This window comes from Triticum dicoccoides, chromosome 6A (assembly GCF_002162155.2).
Source record: "Triticum dicoccoides isolate Atlit2015 ecotype Zavitan chromosome 6A, WEW_v2.0, whole genome shotgun sequence".
In the NCBI taxonomy this organism is placed as follows: domain Eukaryota; kingdom Viridiplantae; phylum Streptophyta; class Magnoliopsida; order Poales; family Poaceae; genus Triticum; species Triticum dicoccoides.
The window spans coordinates 630,428,270-630,442,543 of NC_041390.1; the positions used below are offsets into that span (position 1 = coordinate 630,428,270).

Genomic DNA, 14,274 nt, shown 5'->3' on the forward strand with positions numbered 1-14,274 from the left:
AGAATAAAGTACAATAGGATTTAAGCTACTATGGAAGATATAAAAGTGTCTAGGAACTCAGATAATTCAGGGGATACCCTAAACTTGAGCTGTTTCGTATTTCATTTTCCTTTTTTGTCCCTTTTTTAGTCATTCTTGGTTATTTCCTTCTAGGATGTTACGCTTATAGTTTTTACAGCATTGCTTGCCATCACTGTTAAATTGATGGTTTCAATCATCTGTTGATCTTTGCAGTGCTATTCTCCAGACGCTGCAATAGCGGATGGGTATTTCAGTGTTCTGGCTGAAGTTTACATGCGTCAAGAAATTCCAAAATGTGAGATCCAGAGACTTTTGAGCTTGATCCTCTACAAGGTGGTCGATCAAACAAAACTGATCCGTGACAGTGCCCTCCAGATGCTGGAGACACTCTCTCTCCGTGAATGGGCTGAAGATGATGCTGATGGCATTGGACATTATCGGGCATCTGTTGTTGGCAACCTTCCAGACTCCTACCAACAATTCCAGTACAAGCTGTCCTCAAAGCTCGCCAAGGACCATCCTGAACTCAGTGAGCATCTATGCGAGGAAATTATGCAGCGCCAGCTTGACGCAGTGGACATTATAGCACAGCATCAGGTGCTCACATGCATGGCTCCTTGGATAGAAAATCTCAACTTTGTGAGGTTAAAGGAGTCTGGGTGGAGTGAGAGATTGCTGAAAAGTCTTTATTACGTGACATGGAAGCATGGTGATCAGTTTCCTGATGAGATTGAGAAACTATGGAGCACCGTTGCTAGCAATACTCGCAATATTATCCCTGTGCTTAACTTCTTGATTACCAGAGGGATAGAGGACTGCGATGCCAATCCATCAGCAGAGATCACTGGTGCATTTGCTACCTACTTCTCAGTTGCCAAGCGTGTCAGTCTATACCTAGCTCGAATTTGCCCACAGCAGACCATTGATCATTTGGTCTGTGAGTTATCTCAGAGAATGCTTGAAGAGACCGAGGAACCAATCAGGCCCGGGAAGTTTGATGCTTCTGCAAATGTTGTGTTGGAGTTCTCTCAAGGACCTACTACCTCTCAGGTATCATCAGTAATTGATAGCCAGCCTCACATGTCTCCTCTGCTTGTCCGTGGTTCTCTTGATGGCGCAATCAGGAATGTCAGCGGAAACTTGAGCTGGCGGACATCGACAGTCACTGGACGAAGTGTGTCTGGCCCATTGAGCCCATTGGCCCCGGAGGGGACCAACATCCCAAACCCCACTACAGGCCGGTCAGGCCAGCTCCTTCCAGCGTTAATGAACATGTCAGGGCCGTTGATGGGTGTCCGAAGCTCGGCTGGTCATCTGAGGAGCCGTCATGTTTCCAGGGATAGTGGTGACTACTATTTTGATACCCCAAATTCAAATGATGAATTTCTGCATCAAGGGGGCAGTGGAATTCATGGGATTAATGCTAATGAGCTCCAATCTGCATTACAGGGGCACCAGCACTTGCTTTCACGTGCCGACATAGCTTTGATTCTCCTCGCTGAAATTGCATATGAAAATGACGAGGACTTCCGTGAAAATTTGCCTCTGTTGTTCCATGTCACGTGTGTTTCAATGGATAGCTCGGAGGACATTGTGCTTGAGCATTGCCAGGATTTGCTCGTGAATCTCCTCTACTCGCTTGCTGGCCGGCATCTTGAACTGTATGAGGTTGAGAGCAGTGAAAGGGAGAATAAGCAGCATGTGGTGAGCTTGATAAAATACATCCAGTCGAAAAGAGGCAGCCTGATGTGGGAGAACGAGGATCCTACCCTTGTCCGTACTGAGCTTCCTAGCACTTCACTCTTGTCAGCACTCGTACAAAGCATGGTCAGTGCAATTTTCTTCCAGGGGGATCTTCGTGAGACTTGGGGTGCTGAAGCACTTAAGTGGGCCATGGAGTGCACATCCCGTCACCTGGCCTGTCGATCACACCAGATATATCGTGCTCTACGTCCTAGTGTCAAGAGTGATAGCTGCGTATTGCTTCTGAGGTGCGTCCACAGATGCTTGGGTAACCCCGTCCCGTCTGTTCTGGGGTTTGCAATGGAGAACTTGCTGACACTGCAAGTCATGGTCGAGAACATGGAGCCTGAGAAGGTGATACTTTACCCGCAGCTCTTCTGGGGCTGTGTTGCGCTGATGCATACCGACTTTGTCCACATCTACTGCCAAGTGCTTGAATTGTTCTGTAGGGTGATTGATCGCTTGACCTTCCGTGACCGGACAACTGAAAATGTGTTGCTCTCCAGCATGCCCCGTGATGAATTCGACGTCAATGGGTATATAAGTGACCTCCACAGGCTGGAGTCAAGGACTACCTCAGAGAGGCTGCTGTCTGTCACTGAGACCGGCAAGGTCCCTGATTTTGAAGGCGTGCAGCCACTGGTACTGAAAGGGCTCATGTCTAGCGCCAGCCATGGGTCTGCAATCGAGGTGCTATCCAGGATCACGATACCCACATGCGATTCTATATTTGGGAATCCCGAGACAAGGCTGCTGATGCACATCACAGGTCTGCTCCCATGGCTCGGGTTGCAGCTCACCAAGGACGTATCTTCCCTTGGGTCAGCTTCGCCTCTACAAGAACAGAACCAGAAGGCCTACTATGTGGCATCCAATATCTCAGGATGGTGCCGTGTGAAATCTCTTCATGTCCTAGCCGAGGTCTTCAGAGCATACTCTTACGGGGAAATCATCTCACTGGAAGACCTCTTCGCGCGCGCCTCGCCGCCGATCTGCGCCGAGTGGTTCCCGAAGCACTCGGCCCTGGCCTTTGGGCACCTCCTCAGGCTCCTGGAGAGGGGCCCTCTGGACTACCAGCGGGTGGTGCTCCTGATGCTCAAGTCGCTGCTGCAGCAGACCCCCGTGGACCCGTCCCAGATCCCCCAGGTGTACAACGTGGTGTCGCAGCTTGTTGAGAGCGCGCTGTGCGCTGAGGCGCTCAACGTGCTGGAGGCGCTGCTGCGGAGCTGTGGTGGCGGCGGCACGGCCGGCAGCGACGACAGCCTGGGGCTGTCGGGCGAGAACGGTGGCAGCCATGGGATGATGACGGGTGAGAAGGTGCTCGAGAGGATGCTGCTCCCGCAGTCGTCGTTCAAGGCCCGGAGCGGGCCGCTCCAGTACGCCGCTGGGTCGGGGTTCGGGTCCATGATGGCGGCCCAGGGAGTCGCCGCCCCGGTGGACACCGGGCTGGTCACGCGGGACGTGGCGCTGCAGAACACCCGGCTGCTGCTCGGGCGTGTCCTGGACACCTGCGCCCTCGGCCGCAAGCGGGACCACAAGCGCCTGGTGCCGTTCGTGGCCAACATCGGGTAGCAGGCGTGCTGGCATTGCAGCGCAGGATCATGCTGTTGTTGTTTGTCAACTCAATGTGGCTTGGTCATCTATCTATAGGAGCTAAAGATGGTTGGTTCACCTGAGGGAGGGCTTGATGAGGCGCATCCCAGGCGACAGTTGGATGAGCTTTGGAACTGGGCAAACTAAAATTTTGAATTTTGAAACTTGTATTTACATATCCTGCGGCCGGACGCGTAAGGCCTTGCTGCGGAGTTGATGATATATGGATGGATGTTAGCTGTAGACTCTAGTTGAGCTCAGTGTACAAAGTTTTTTTTTGTTTTCTCTTCCTTGTTTTGGCTGGCTGGAGCAGTATGCATGCATGTGTAAATCTCCCATTTTTGTTATCTTTTGCTTTGTGAAACGATGATGGTAATCCCAAATGCAGCGGAACTGCATGTGTTGGACCCTTGATCTATCTTTTCCTGCCTTGTTATTTTTTCATGTGATTACCTCTGAGGAGTTACAAGCTCACAGTATTCAGAGCTTTTGCATGCGATGTGTTTGTAAAGAAATTTAAATGGGTTCAACAGTGGCCTCTCAACAAAGCCAGAGGAGAAAAAAAAAGCGCACTCTGTATGCAGTTTTATTCTATCCATCATCCTACTATACCCTCTCCTTTTCTTTTTACAAAAAGATCAAATCTATTATAAAAGATCATTGAAAGTACAAAATATCTCAGACATAATAAAAATTACATGGAGATTTCAAGGCTATCGAACAATCATTAAATGTATCAATGTGTTGTTGTCGCCGCTCCTCTATCGGAGCCGGGTCTCACAATGAAACCATGACATTTTGGACGCCTCGAGAGGGGGCTTACAATCTTGAACACCATGTGAACATGCAAGACGCTACTTATTTTTGACAGCGATGCGTTGGGCCACAGCGCGCGGGGCACGTGGCATGCCCGCGAGGGAGGGGGCTTAGGGCATGTACAATGGTTGATAAGATAGCCTTATCTTAAGTCTTGCATGCAATTTAGAGATGATAAAAAAATATGTCTACAATTTAGAGATGATAAAAAAAGAAAGAGACACGTGCGGAAGGAAGGAAAGAGATAAGGAAAGAGCGGGCCCACACGGACGCGTGGCACGTGTCGAAGAAGAGCTTTCCAGCTATAAATTGAGGCTGCTTCCTCACTACGCTTCTACACCCTACCTTGGAGAGCTCAGGAGGAGGAGGAGAGCTAATAGGCGATGGATTCCCATGCGATGGCCGGCGACGACCGCCGGAGCACCGACCTCAACAAGGTACGCATCGCCTCCCACTCCGTTGATCTTCTAAAAACTCAATCGAGATGGTTTGTTCGATCTCTGTTGGCTGGCTGTGAAAAGTTTGTGTACAATGGAACTTATTTTCTTTTGTTTTCAGCACGCTGTGGACAAGCAATCTCCTCAGCGACCCGCGGGCAGCAAGGCAGCAGGCGCTCCGTGCGTCGTCTACTTGAAGAAAGGCACGTGCGCGGAGGGGAGCATCCGGCATGACGCCCACGGCCATGCGCCACACCTCGCTGCGAACCATGCTCACTGAGCGTACCGTATAGCAGCAGCAGCAGCAGAGACGATACTACCGTACAATACTACTACGTGCTACGTACTATCTACGTATTTCCGTTTCGTCATGGCTTCCGCCGCCGCCGCCGCCGCTGCTAGTATACTAAAAAGAAAGTTTGTAATAATGAACGACTGTCCATGCGGTTCTTGTGATTGCGGGGTACGGACTTCCGGGCTCCTCAAGTTCGCCGTCCGCCCCACGTAGATTCCTGCCAGCTCCTCAAGACGGCGAGGTTATGGTTTCCTACTCATGCGTACGCGCAGACGAGATTACTTGGTGTCAGATTCAAGGCTTCATCGACGACTGTGGCTCCTTCAGAGGCCTTGCTGTAATGCTTATCGTACTTGGGGTGCTTTGTACTTCTGATGAACCTTTTAATAAAGATGTTTTTAAAATAAAATAAAATAAATAAATTCATTTTTGGGATGTATATAGACATGGTTCATCTTTGGGATGCTTTGCCCGGTTCCAAGCCAGTTGTCCCGTGTTACTATTTCCAGAAAGAATGGCTATCCGGACCGGACCAAATAACCGACCATGCGCGACCAGGAGCACCGTAGCTGTTTATTAAGCCGCCGTGGAAGAGTTTCGAACCGGGTAAAACTCAGTTTTGAACTTTTGGAACTTATGTTTATGCTGCAGAGTTGATGATATATGGTTGTCAGATGTAGACTCTAGTTGAGCTAAGTTTGGCAAGTTTTTTGTTTTCCTTGTTTTCGATGGAGCAGAATGCATGTGTAAATCTTTTCTTGTTGGTTATCTTTGCCTTGTGAAATGTTTATGATAATCCCAAACGCAGAGGGACTGCATGTGTTGGACCGTTGATCTTTTCCTGCTCTACTGTTTCTCATTTGTTTTATGTGTCGGAGTAACTTGTTTTTTGTGCATGATTGCTGCGACGTCGGCATGGTGTATGTAGAAATCGAATCAGAGTGTATGGCATGCCTATGATGGCATGTCATGATGATTAACAAGCTACTGCACGCACATGATTATACATATACACTACCTCTGTATCAAAATATAAAACGTTCTTCTTTGGTAAAACTAGCCTACAAAAACGTCTTATATTTTGATACTTAGGGAGTACATGTGTGTGGTGCAGAATGAGCTTGATGCTAGCTTGCATGTGATATATGTCTATCAAGAAAATATATGCGGCCATCACGTGGTTTCTCAACAAAGCCGTTGACCATCATGTGATATATGTTTATAAAGAAAATATATATTTGCAGTTGTTTTCCAATTATAGATGTGTGTGAAAGGAGGAAAACGAAAGACGAAACAAAACAAAAATTATATGAAAAAGACACATGTGGAATGAAGAGACAAGGAATAGGAAGAGATAAGGAAGGAGCGGGCCCACATGGACGCGTGGCACGTGTTGGAGAAGAGTTTTCCAACAATAAATTGACGATAATGCTCCATCTACGAACGAGGCTACGAAAAGTAACGTAAACTGCCTAGCCTAACAATACCCCCCCCCCCCCCATTTTCAAGGGGGTGGGCCCCTCAATTCTCCAATACCCAATCTAAAATGTCCACGTTGCACATTACGTAAGATACGTAGGTTGAGGCAGCTGCTTCGTCACTATGCTTCTACACCCTACCTTGAGAGCTCAGGAGGAGGAGGAGGAGGAGCAGGAGCAGAGCTAATAGGCGATGGATTCGGGTCGTGGTCATTTGCACCATTTTATTCAAATTGCTCTCAACTAGCGCCCGTCTCATCCTGGTCGTGGCGCTCGCCCCCTACACCGAGAGACGAACACGAACATCAACGCTGGAACATGACGACGTCGACGATGGCGTCGCCGTAGCATATTCATCCAATGGTAAGTAAACGGTGAAGGACCTCCCATCACTTCTCCGCTGTCAAGAAGAGAGGAGGACGCGGATCTAACGATGCTACGGAGGTGCTGTTGGTGCATGGAACCATCCTGCTGTCTCCGAGTCGCCTCCAGATCGCTGCTCCCGTCCGCCGCCAAGGCCTTCGTACGCGTCTGTTCTCTGTGCCCCGACCTCCGCCTCCATGGCCGGCCAGGCTCCTTCGCCATCCAAGGGCCATCTCCGTCTCACAAGGGTGGCCAGCCTCCTGTCAAGGTGCCTCCGCGGAACCCTAACGCCACGGCCGCACTGGACCCTCAGCAGCGTTTCGCCGGATTCGGCCGCTCGGCTCGGCTATCGCGGTCGGGCAGGCCGCCTTGCCCCCAGTTTCCTCGGGGCCGTTTGCCTTCGGAGTGCCGCTGCAGCAGGCTGTTGTACCTCCAGCCGTCCGAAAAAGAAAAAGAGAAAGAGTAACAGGGTTCGTTCTCCGCCGACCACAGGGCCTTCGATCTTCGCTCCGCCTTCGAGCGCCGCCTATGCAGCCCAACCCCGTTGCGGCGGCGTCTCAGCCGGACACTTCCGAGCTGGGTCGTGTAGCAAAGAAAGCAAATTTGTGGTGTTATAAGTGTAGGAATGATGGATTTTTTTTCAAAACTGTGATGAACGCATTGGACGCTCCTTCGCAGACTGATGCAGGAGCTGACCTCGATGTGGACACCACCATGGCGGCTGCTACTGGAGTTGACCAACAGGGAGATACTACATCCATTACAGGAAATGAAGCACTCTTGCTGCTTGATGCGGCTGCACACCCAGGTGTGGCTGCGCGCAGTGGCTTGCATGCAGTGCTTCCGGCCATGGTTGAGGGCGCACCGTCAGTAGTGCAGCCAGCCGGTGCTGCATCTTCTGCGCTCGTGCAGCCGGTCGTGGGTACGGGCGCACCGCCAGCAGGGCATGTTGACGATCCTGCTCCGGTCCGCGCGCAAGGTTCCAAGATGTCACCCGTGGATGCTTCTTCAGCTCCCGCTCCGGTTGCTGTGGTTCCTCTCGGTCCATTAGCGGATTGTCCGAGTGGCGATCGTGCCGGTGGGACCTGCGGCACGTCCCACTTCACCGTCCTTAGGGACAGATCGGAGCCCGCCGATTTTGTAGCAACCAACACCAACGGCTCGACCGAAGACACCGATGGGTACTATGTCTGGAGGGCTGGCTTCGCCGCTTCGGCGTAGTAACCGTCACGCCTTCTTCGCAGATGGTTCCCCTTCGACAGATGAACATTCACTAGCTAAGGCAATGCGACGACAAGCCTCGAGGAATTTGGACTCCACGCCAGGTATCTCGCCCGCTAAATCTTTTCTTTCATTTTCGGATACTCGTATTTCCTGTAGCCTTAAAATTTTTGGTATATCCATGGGAAAGAATGATAATGAAATTAATCTTTCGGTTGGAGCACTTAAACATATGGAGATTGACCGTTTAAAAGTTTCTTCAAAGTGTAATAGTGGCCTACCTAACCCCGAAACCGAGGATGAGGATGAAGCGGATGCCAAATATGATGGTCCGTTTGTCTCCCACTTGGTTGGTGAGGTTACCGAGGTTGGTTTGGATGACGCAAGACATGGGTCCATGTTCTGTGACTTCACAGCGTCTTCGCGAAAATCTAAATCGCATTCCTCTAAAAAGAAACAAAAATAGCCCAAGAAGGCGAAATGTTCAACACCGACCCGATTCCACATGAGAGGCATGTTTTGGAATAGCAGAGGTCTCTCAGACTTGGCTAAACATAAACACGTCGGTGATTGTGTGCGCGAACATGGGTTGGATTTTGTGGCAATTTCGGAGGCTGGTAAATGTGACTTCCGCCCGCATGTCCTTGATCACCTATCAGGTGGTTTCGACTACACGTGGCATAGCCTGCCAGCTCGTGGAAGGTCTGGAGAAATCTTTCTTGGGATACAGACCACCACCATGGACTTGTTGGCTTTTTCGACTGGTGAATTTCATATGAAATTTCACTTACGAAACAGAGCTGATAATTTTACATGGAGCCTGATCGCAGTCTATGGGGCTGCCCAAGATGAGCATAAATCGGCCTTCCTTCGTGAATTGGTGAACCTGGCTAAGGATAACCCATATCCAATGCTTATTGGAGGGGACTTTAATATCCTTAGGTACCAGCAAGAGAAAAATAATGACCGCTTCGAAACTCATTGGCCTTTCATATTCAATGCTGTGATAGACAGTTTGAATCTTCGGGAGGCCAGTATGTCGGGGCGGCAGTTCACCTGGGCTAATAACCTATCTATGCCGACATACGAGAAACTCGATAGGGTACTCATGGACACCGAATGGGAACTAAAATTTCCTCTGGTAACCGTGCGAGCCCTAGAGCGTATCGAGGTGTTATCGGATCATGCACCCATAATTCTGGATTCTAACTCTACGAAGCCAAACGTCCGTCGCCCTTCCAAATTTGAATTGGGATGGCTGCATCGGGATGGATTTGTAGACATAATCAAGAATGTTTGGGAGAAGCCCGCTGTTGGTCGTACGCCTATTCAGAGATGGAACTTTAAAATAAGGGCCATGAGGAAACACCTCACTGGATGGGTGAAACACATCAACGGGATATATAAAAAAGAAAAACAAAGACTGTCTACCATTATTGACGACCTCGACAAAATTGCAGAGACGCGCACCTTATCCCAACAAGAGATTGAGCTGAAAAATCAATCTAACGAGAAGGTTGCACGTCTTTTGCGAGAAGAGGAGATCAAATACTACCAGAGATCCAAAGCTGACTTCATCTTGATGGGTGATAGTAATACAAAATACTTCCAATTGATCGCCAATGGACGGCATAGAAAAAAATGTATTTACAGTCTCCAACAAGATGAGAGGCGGATCGAAGGACAGGAGGAGCTCAAAAAGTATATCACCAAGTACTACAAATCTCTGTTTGGATCGAGCGTCAGTTGAAGGGAACTTCACCCTTGACGAGACCCGAACGGATGATATTCCACAAGTCACGGCAGAAGAAAATGATATCCTAACGACACCATTCTCGGAAGAGGAGGTGAGAGCGGCGGTGTTCCAAATGGAACATAAGAAAGCTTCAGGGCCAGATGGTTTCCCCGCAGAATTCTATCGGAATTTTTGGGATATCATCAAGACCGACCTTTTGGATTTGTTCAATTGTCTTCATGCCGACCAACTAGACCTATTTAGACTTAATTTTGGCGAGATTGTCTTGTTGCCCAAGATTAAGGAGGCCGAACGGATCCAACAGTTCAGACCCATATGCCTCCTTAATGTTAGCTTCAAGATTTTCACCAAAGTGGCCACAAATAGGTTAAACTCGGTAGCTGATCATGTTGTTCGGCCATCTCAAACGGCGTTCATGCAAGGAAGGAATATACTCGATGGCGTAGTAATTTTGCATGAGACTGTTCACGAGATGCACCAGAAAAACATGAGTGGAGTAGTATTCAAAATTGACTTTGAAAAAGCCTATGACAAGGTCAAATGGTCTTTCCTCCAACAAGCCCTAAGAATGAAAGGTTTCTCCGATAAATGGCGTCAGTGGATCCAAAATTTTGTAACTGGAGGTAGTGTGGCCATCAAAGTCAATGATGATGTAGGCCATTACTTTCAGACAAAAAAAGGACTACGACAGGGTGACTCCATGTCTCCAATGTTATTTAACATTGTTGCTGACATGTTGGCTATTCTGATTGAGCGTGCTAAGCAGGACGGCCAGATAGAAGGAGTAGTGCCACATCTTGTGGATGGTGGCCTCTCTATTCTGCAATACGCCGATGACACAATTCTTTTTATGGAACATGACCTAGACAAGGCTCGAAACCTAAAACTCTTGCTCTCAGCGTTTGAGCAAATGTCGGGTCTCAAAATTAACTTCCATAAAAGTGAACTTTTCTGCTTTGGAGAAGCCGTTGAGGCGGTTGCCGATTATGCTGACCTCTTTGGTTGCGCACATGGCCAATTCCCGATTAAATATTTGGGAATACCGATCCACTATCGGCGTCTCACCATTGCAGAGTGGAAGCATGTAGAGGAGCGTCTAGAGAAACGATTGAGCAGTTGGAAAGGCAAACTGCTCTTAGTTGGAGGACGACTCGTTTTGATTAACTCCGTTCTCACAAATATGGTTCTCTATATGCTTTCTTTCTTCCAACTCCCAAAAGGGGTCCTGCAAAGATTGGATTATTTTAGATCCAAATTTTTTTTGGCAAGGAGATGGAGAAAAGAAAAAATATCGGTTGATCAAATGGAGCATGGTTTGTAGGCCAAAAGATCAAGGCGGCCTTGGAATTCATGACCTACAGGTCAAGAATGAGGCCTTGCTCAGTAAATGGTTGTTCAAACTTCTTACTGAGGATGGTGTTTGGCAAATCATGTTGCGCAACAAGTATCTAGGCCAAAAGGCAGTGTCCCAGGCATATTGGAAACCTGGTGACTCGCACTTCTGGGCTGACCTAATGGCGGCAAAGAAACATCTCTTTCGCTTTGGGTCTTTCGCGATAATTGACGGGTCGGAGATTCGATTCTGGAAAGACATCTGGCTAGGCAATGCCTGTCTCAGAAAGCAATATCCAGCCTTATATAACATTGCTCGCGATAAGAACAACACTATTGCGCACGTGCTCAGTTCATCCCCGCCGAACATTTCGTTTAGGCGGGATTTGATTGGCCCCAGACTTATGTCATGGCATAATCTTTTGTCCTGGTTGGATTCGATTAACCTGACACAAGGTCGGGATGTGTTTCGCTGGAACCTTACTACATCAGGGTCTTTTACAGTAGACTCTATGTACCGTGCGCTCACACATTCTGAGGTACCAGTGAGTAATAACAAGAAAATTTGGAAGTCCAAGATTCCACTAAAAGTGAAAAATTTCATGTGGTATCTTCGTAAGGGAGTTATGTTGACCAAAAACAACCTCGCACGACACAACTGGCCAGGGAGTAAGAAGTGTTGTTTTTGTACTCATGACGAGACAATCAAACACCTCTTTTTCCAATGCAAGTTTGCACGTTCTACGTGATCAATCATCCAAATAATGTTTTGTATCTCCTTAATGCTATATTCTGAGATAATAAAATCGCCCTTTATCGAAAAAATAGGCGATGGATTCTCAGGCACCGGCCAGCGATGACCGCCGGAGCACCGACCTCAACAAGGTACCTCGCCTCCCCTCCCGTTGATACATAACTCAATCCAGATGGTTTGGTAAGCAAAAGCTGAACCAATCAAACCAACTCTCTCTGTTGGCTGACTATGAATCGTTGTTTGATTTTAATAAAGCTAGTCATGATGGTCTTTTCCTTTCTAAAAAACTCTCTCTGTTTGCCTGGCTATGAAAAGCTAGCTCCCGTGCTACGTACGTATATATGTTAGTACAGTTTTGAACTAAGATAGTTTTGCCTTAATTCAAAACAACGAGAGGCACGTGCGCGGAGGGGAGCATGCGGCATGATGCCCATGGCCATGGCCATGCGCCACACCTCGCCGCAAACCATGCTCACTGAGCGTAATGTATAGCAGGAGCAGAGAGAATACGGCCGTACAATACAACGTACTACTACTTTCGGCCCCATATGGCCATATACTGTGAAAAGATTGTAATAATGAGCCCATTGTGTGTATGGTCCTTGTGATTCGGTTATGGTCGGTCCTCCAGGCTCCTCAAGTTCATGGTTGTGCGGCGTAGATTCCTGCCAGCTTCTGAGAGCAGTGGCGAGATTTCGTGTGGGGTTCAAAGGATTCAAAGGTCCAGGGCGGACGCTGGTTCTTAGGAGCATGTGCACGAAGACTTTTTGAAGTTTGTCGACAAAAGTTTGATGCTTCAAGGACCTTGCTGTAATGCTTATTATGTTTGGAATGCTTTGTGCTTCCGACGAATCTTTATAATATAATAATTTTTTTCTCTAAAAATAAATAAATAAGCACATACTTTGTGGTGGTTTGGATGTGAATCAGGCATCTGTGCGCCACGAGAAGAAGCTAGCAACCGTACGGTGTAGCTTGGAAGGAGTCAATCAATTTAGCCATCCGGCCACCCAAAGCTAGCTAGCCGCATACTGCCCGCTATTAAAGTAAATTTGAAATTTAATTCTGTTCGACCATCTAAAGCTATCTGCATACTGTACGCCGGTAAAGTAAATTTAAAATTTAAATCCGTCCGATCAGACAGCGCACGCCGGATCTCACAGCAGGACTGGATCACATCATCCGGATCACAACCAAAAAAGGGCAAGTATTCTTAGTTTTTACATGCCCGATACAGAAGAATATCAGTCCGTGCCAAAAAAAAGGATTTTCTTCCCTACCGGACCAGCAATCCGAGCCTCCAAGCTCAATCTGCCACCGCGCAACCGTCTTGGCTGACTTTATATTGACCTTTTCTATCTTTGCCAATAAATGATGAGCTACAAAAGGATTCGTTTTTTTCGTGTCACAGCTGATTACTCTTTTTTTCCTTTTTAAAGAGTGGCATTCTATGTCCAATATCTCGATCGAAGTACGGAGGTCAGAATAAATAGAATAATGATCAATGGAAAAAAAATCCTTTAGCTGGATAAGGGGCGGATGTAGCCAAGTGGATCAAGGCAGTGGATTGTGAATCCATCATGCGCGGGTTCAATTCCCGTCGTTCGCCCATCGCATTATTGCAAATTCCAAAAATGCAATTTTCCATATTCCTCTTGTCCTCCGCGCCACCCTTTCCAACTCATCCTTCTGCAGCTGCAATATCTTGAAATGGACGGCTTGCACGATCACTTGCATCCTCATCTAAATTCTCCATCTTCAAGGTGATCATCTTCGTGTCCTCCGAAGCGGCTGCGGTCTCCACCTTCTTCTCCTCGAGCATGGTCTTCTTCTTGGTCGTTGCCATCAACATGTTAAACCTCACGACCTTGCATGCCTCCTTAACGTTCGATAGCTTCACATATGCCTCCTCCTTCTTCGCCAAGATGTATTCGAACCTCTCCGTCATCTTAGCCGCAGCACCTTCTCGCTTCACCCTCTCCTCCTCCCACTTCTTTACCTGGAACCCTTTTCTAACATTCTTTGGTGGTTCTTTTGTTGGGACGGTTGGATTACCGGTTTCTTCCTCGGTGCCATGGGAGACCGTATTGGCAATGTATAGATTCACTTGGATTGTCCATTCAACTTCAACCAACAATGCACGACGATGAAGTTTTTTCTCCAACTTTAAGAACACACTACACACATGAGAAGGCCACAAAATAAAACATTGTCAACAATGTATATCCGGCTACAAATGATGTACACAACAATGCATAGATATCCGCTACAAATCATCAACAACACAATGCATATCTGAATCCATTGCTTCAAAGAAGAAGGGACAAAAAAGTTAGCACGTGCATTTCACCAAACACTTGCTGGCCATGGTGACTTCCATCGGGCAGATGGTAGGTGGCAGACGAAGGAGAGGTGTGGACCGGTGGTGGAGGACAAGCGGCTTGGAGCCCGGGTGAAGCGGTGGA

At 48.0% G+C, this 14,274-nt stretch overlaps 1 protein-coding gene and 1 long non-coding RNA gene across 2 annotated transcripts in view; both read left to right on the forward strand.

The window, feature by feature from the left end:
• Positions 1–3,777, forward strand: part of LOC119316203 — a 16,179-nt gene extending 12,402 nt beyond the window's left edge. The window contains exon 19 of the mRNA XM_037590524.1: positions 235–3,777. Coding sequence (XP_037446421.1) covers positions 235–3,336 — 3,102 coding nt within the window. The 3' untranslated portion in view covers positions 3,337–3,777. The remainder of the gene's footprint in view (positions 1–234) is intronic.
• A 729-nt stretch (positions 3,778–4,506) lies between these two features.
• On the forward strand, positions 4,507–5,344 carry LOC119318717. The gene is made up of 2 exons (XR_005154220.1): positions 4,507–4,610; positions 4,732–5,344. It is a non-coding gene; the product is annotated as an uncharacterized LOC119318717 (long non-coding RNA).
• Positions 5,345–14,274: the final 8,930 nt, after the last annotated feature.